The sequence below is a fragment of the Phalaenopsis equestris genome, unplaced genomic scaffold, assembly GCF_001263595.1.
Source record: "Phalaenopsis equestris unplaced genomic scaffold, ASM126359v1 Scaffold232767, whole genome shotgun sequence".
Classification (NCBI taxonomy): Eukaryota; Viridiplantae; Streptophyta; class Magnoliopsida; order Asparagales; family Orchidaceae; genus Phalaenopsis; species Phalaenopsis equestris.
Window position 1 is genome coordinate 81169 of NW_018250729.1, and position 4175 is coordinate 85343.

Here is a 4175-nt window from a genome sequence, read left to right on the forward strand (position 1 = left end):
TGATATTGAGCCGCCCTTCTCGTGTGAGGGATATTGTTGAACCCTATCCTGACGAAATGAAGAAGAGCGAAGGAAAAGAGAAGGGAGGTCGAGCACCTTTGATCATTGTGCTTGTGTGCAGTAGGAGTCAAACCTTGTGTGCAGAGTAAGGGGAGGAAGATCAAGCACTACTTTGTTGGGTCATGTCGAGACCGAAGGATAGGAAGAAGAAGGGAAGTATCTATGTGTGTTAGGACTGTCAACAGAATCATATAAGGTGTCTAATACTCTTTTGATCAAGTTAACTAATAAGAATTATATATCTATAATAAGAATTATATATATATATATATATATATATATACATAGGTTATTATTTAAATGTTAGATTTAAGTGCATTCAATATCAGGATTGAAGATATTAAAGTCCTGAATTTGTAGAAGGTGACACGAACTTCTTGTACGGGGAAAGAGGAAGAATTGTGGATGTAAAGAGTTGAAGCCTAGCGAAACCCTAATTTGCGAGCTAAGGTAAATTATTGTGTTAGAATTATTTATTGGAATTTTATCTACATTAAATTGATATATATTAAATATGTTAATATGAAATTATGTTAAAATAAGTTCAGGGAGGCTAGCAAGAAAACTTTGCATGCGAGTAAGGGTGAAGCTCAATTTGAAAGCCTGTAGGGTAAATGTGAAGGCTTACATTATTATTAGAATTAAAGTCATTCAATTAGGAAGTGTGAAAGAAAGCTATTCAAAATTGAGATTGATAAAAGATTGATGATTCAATGAAGTGAAATATTAAGCTGATAAAAAGATCTAAAGATTGAGATGAGTAATTATGCTTTTAAGTTACAGTAATGTTTATTATTTTCAAATATATTATTTTTTGCCTTTTTATTTGTCTTATATCAATGAACTTATATTTGATTCTTCATATTGTTAGTCATAAAATATGCATGTTAAATTAGTTGCTAAATAGTTTAGATTAGGAAGATATTAAATTATTAGATGACCCTTAAGTTCTAGTAGAGATATATATATTAGGTTATTGCATGACTTGATATATATATGTCACACTATTACTTGATATTTAGAAATTTTTAATAAATATGTATATAACAGTTAATTTTATGACTTACAGATTTAGTAAAATTATATTTATTCATTAATAGATAGATGTAAAGTGTCTCATACGAGAAAAATGTATGTTATAAAGAATGAAATAACATATATATGAATGCTTGTACGTGCATATTAAGAAGAGTTCACTTCTTTATGATCCAGGTAGAGAATGTCAGTGTACCTGCATGCGTAGTTGTTATCATGCCACCCCAAACAATTGTTACGTTTAGATTGTTAATCATTGTGTCGATGGGAGAAAATCGGCTAGGAGCGAGTAGGCGCCTTTTTTACCTTAGACAATCTAGTAAATTTGATCACGAATTGCTATACTAATAGGATAATATTAGTCAGATGTGTGTTAAGTTAAGTTTTGACGGTGCTTCTAAGATATATTTGAATGTTAATAGCATAAAATAAAGATAAGCTTAAGGATTAAATCCTAAAGTGTACAATTAAAGTAAATATATACATAATTTTTAGAATATTTTCATTGAATAAATGGTAGATACACCAACATTAAATAATTATAAGATCTGATATAGTAATATATAAAAGGCGGGGATGCATATCATATTCTTTTCCCTTGTGTGTTAGGTTAAGTTTTGACGATGCTTCTAAAACAGATTTAAATGTTAATAGTATAAAATAAAGATAAGCTTAAAGATTAATCTTGAACGGTACAAACAAAGTAAATGCATATAAAATTTTTAGAATATTTTCATTGAATAAATGTCATATACACATACATTAAATTATTATAAGATATCATATAGTAATATACATCTTGAAGGGTACAACCAAAGTAAATGCATATAAAATTTTTTGAATATTTTCATTGAATAAATGTCATATACACACACATTAAATTATTATAAGATATCATATAGTAATATATAAAAAGCCAGCATGCAAATTAATTTCTTTTCGTTGGGTTATTATAGCTTAAAAATGTAATTGCTCTTGAAAATATCTTTAGGTAATTTATTATTTTGTTTAACAATTTTTTTAGATTTTAAACTTTTAAATAAGATAAATAGAAGATGAATCAATCTATACAAGAGAGGTGTATAATGACCGGAAAGGTAAAACTCAACTTGCTAATTTAATTTATTTTTTAGTGGCTCTTATATGAATATGTTAATATTAAAATGTAAGTGATATAAATAGAATATAAGAGAATATTTAATTTTCCACCATCCAACAGTCCATTCTTATATTGGTTAATTCCAAACACCGGGTCGGGTCGGGTCGGATCAGATCATGGTATAACTATCACGTATATCTTAATATTCTCCCTCATCAATATTATTTAACAACTTGTTGAGATGCAAATGAAATGAAGTTGACAGGTTCATTGGACTAATGAAGTACAAAAGCAAGAAATAAGTCAAAACAGTGTCTGATTTTATGTTAAGATGGGTTGTATTTAGTTGAAGAGTAGTATCAGTTGCAACTACCATTGAATTGTAAGCTTGCAAGTAGAACCGATTGTATACTGACTTGTATGCAATTAAGGTTGTTAGAATTATTTAAAGAACTTGTAACTAATGATGGTTTTCAAATGAACAACTTAACACTTTTCAACAGTTTCGCAGCTTATAAGAGTGCTAGCTAACATGACAGCTACGAAAATATTGCCCTTTATTTTGCTTATAGTTCACCAGTTAAAGTTTCGGCTTTGGCTTTGGGAGCTTTAATTGATCTTATTTGGGATCGGGTCCCCTTCACTAAAACTATTTAGAATTTAAATTTTGGTTCCCCGTCACTAAACCCATCTAGGATTTAAATTTCTCTCCAATAGGTCTAATTAGAACAAATTTTAGCATAAAACAAAAATTAAACAAGCAATTTGGAGTGGAGAACTTCTAGCAGACTGTTATGTAGCTTTGGGGGATTTCCTTCTTAATGGAAGACAAATGAGCCACACATTGCAAAACTTTCTGAGCAGACGGGCGTCAACTAGATTCCATGGTAAAGTGATAGTAAGTCACGCGCGGATTAAAAATTTGAGCGGATTTCTCTACTCACTGAATCCTAGGGTAATTTAAACAAAAATAACAGAAATAAGTGATGAGGACAAGAGAATATGTTCAGTTTATCTGTGAATTTCTGGCAATTTCTCTCTTGGACATGATGAAAGGATGAAAAATTAACACGTAATGGGCAGGTAACCAAGAACCCATCCACCCAAGCCCGAAACAGTAAAACTCACTAAAGACAATAGGCATAAATATGTTCATGTCGGAGCACACTGACTTTTTCAGGCCTTCTCTCTCAAATCCCTCGAAAACATTATACGAAGTGAAGATTTCATCATTTGAAGCTACAGTTGAGAGTGAAAGTGGCAAGCACATGTTATCACAAACTTGGATGGAAAACTCAAGAAATTTTGGGATTTACAGCTTCTCAGATTATAAATGTACCACCTGTTGCCCCAGATCACAGCTCAGACCATGTCATTTAAAACTAATACCACTTAAAATTCGTTTGTTAAAGTCGGGAAAATAAAAAACACATCGCTAAAGAACCCCAAAAATGAATGAAAAAAAAAAACCAATCAAAGCTTAGATCAAAGCAGCGGGAAGAAAGCACAGAATCCATCCTTCGATGGCGAATGAAACATTGGTTTAACTAGCAATTAAAGGACGAAGCGGTGAAAAAAGCTACCGTATAGAGAAGAGGACTGCGTGTCTCTTAGCGAGACGAAAGATGTCGCAAGCGTCGCCATGGTGATTTTTTCCTTCTTGTTGCCCTTTTATCGTTTATGTGTGACTGTATGCTTACAAACTGCAAGCCACAAAACGGTTCGAACCGAGGATCCGGCGCAATAAAAAACCCAGCATTTTTTTTTTTATTTAAAAAAATCGTCTGTGTATGGGTATATATTTATAATTTATATGAAAAAAAATCACTAGATAAAAATGAGCAGCATAAATGTGTCTCCGCTGAGTGTTTTATATGAATTATGATCATACGGGCGTTTTTCATAATTCTCCTCATAAATGGTATTTTTTCTTTCCCTCTATAACTCGCATTTTTTACATTTCATTCATCAATTTCCCCTC

At 31.4% G+C, this 4175-nt stretch overlaps 1 protein-coding gene across 1 annotated transcript in view; it reads right to left on the minus strand.

The window, feature by feature from the left end:
• LOC110038407 overlaps positions 1–3919 on the minus strand; it is a 58901-nt gene extending 54982 nt beyond the window's left edge. The window contains exon 1 of the mRNA XM_020743249.1: positions 3778–3919. Within this exon, the coding sequence (XP_020598908.1) occupies positions 3778–3838 (61 nt within the window). The 5' untranslated portion in view covers positions 3839–3919. The remainder of the gene's footprint in view (positions 1–3777) is intronic.
• Between the last annotated feature and the right edge of the window lie 256 nt (positions 3920–4175).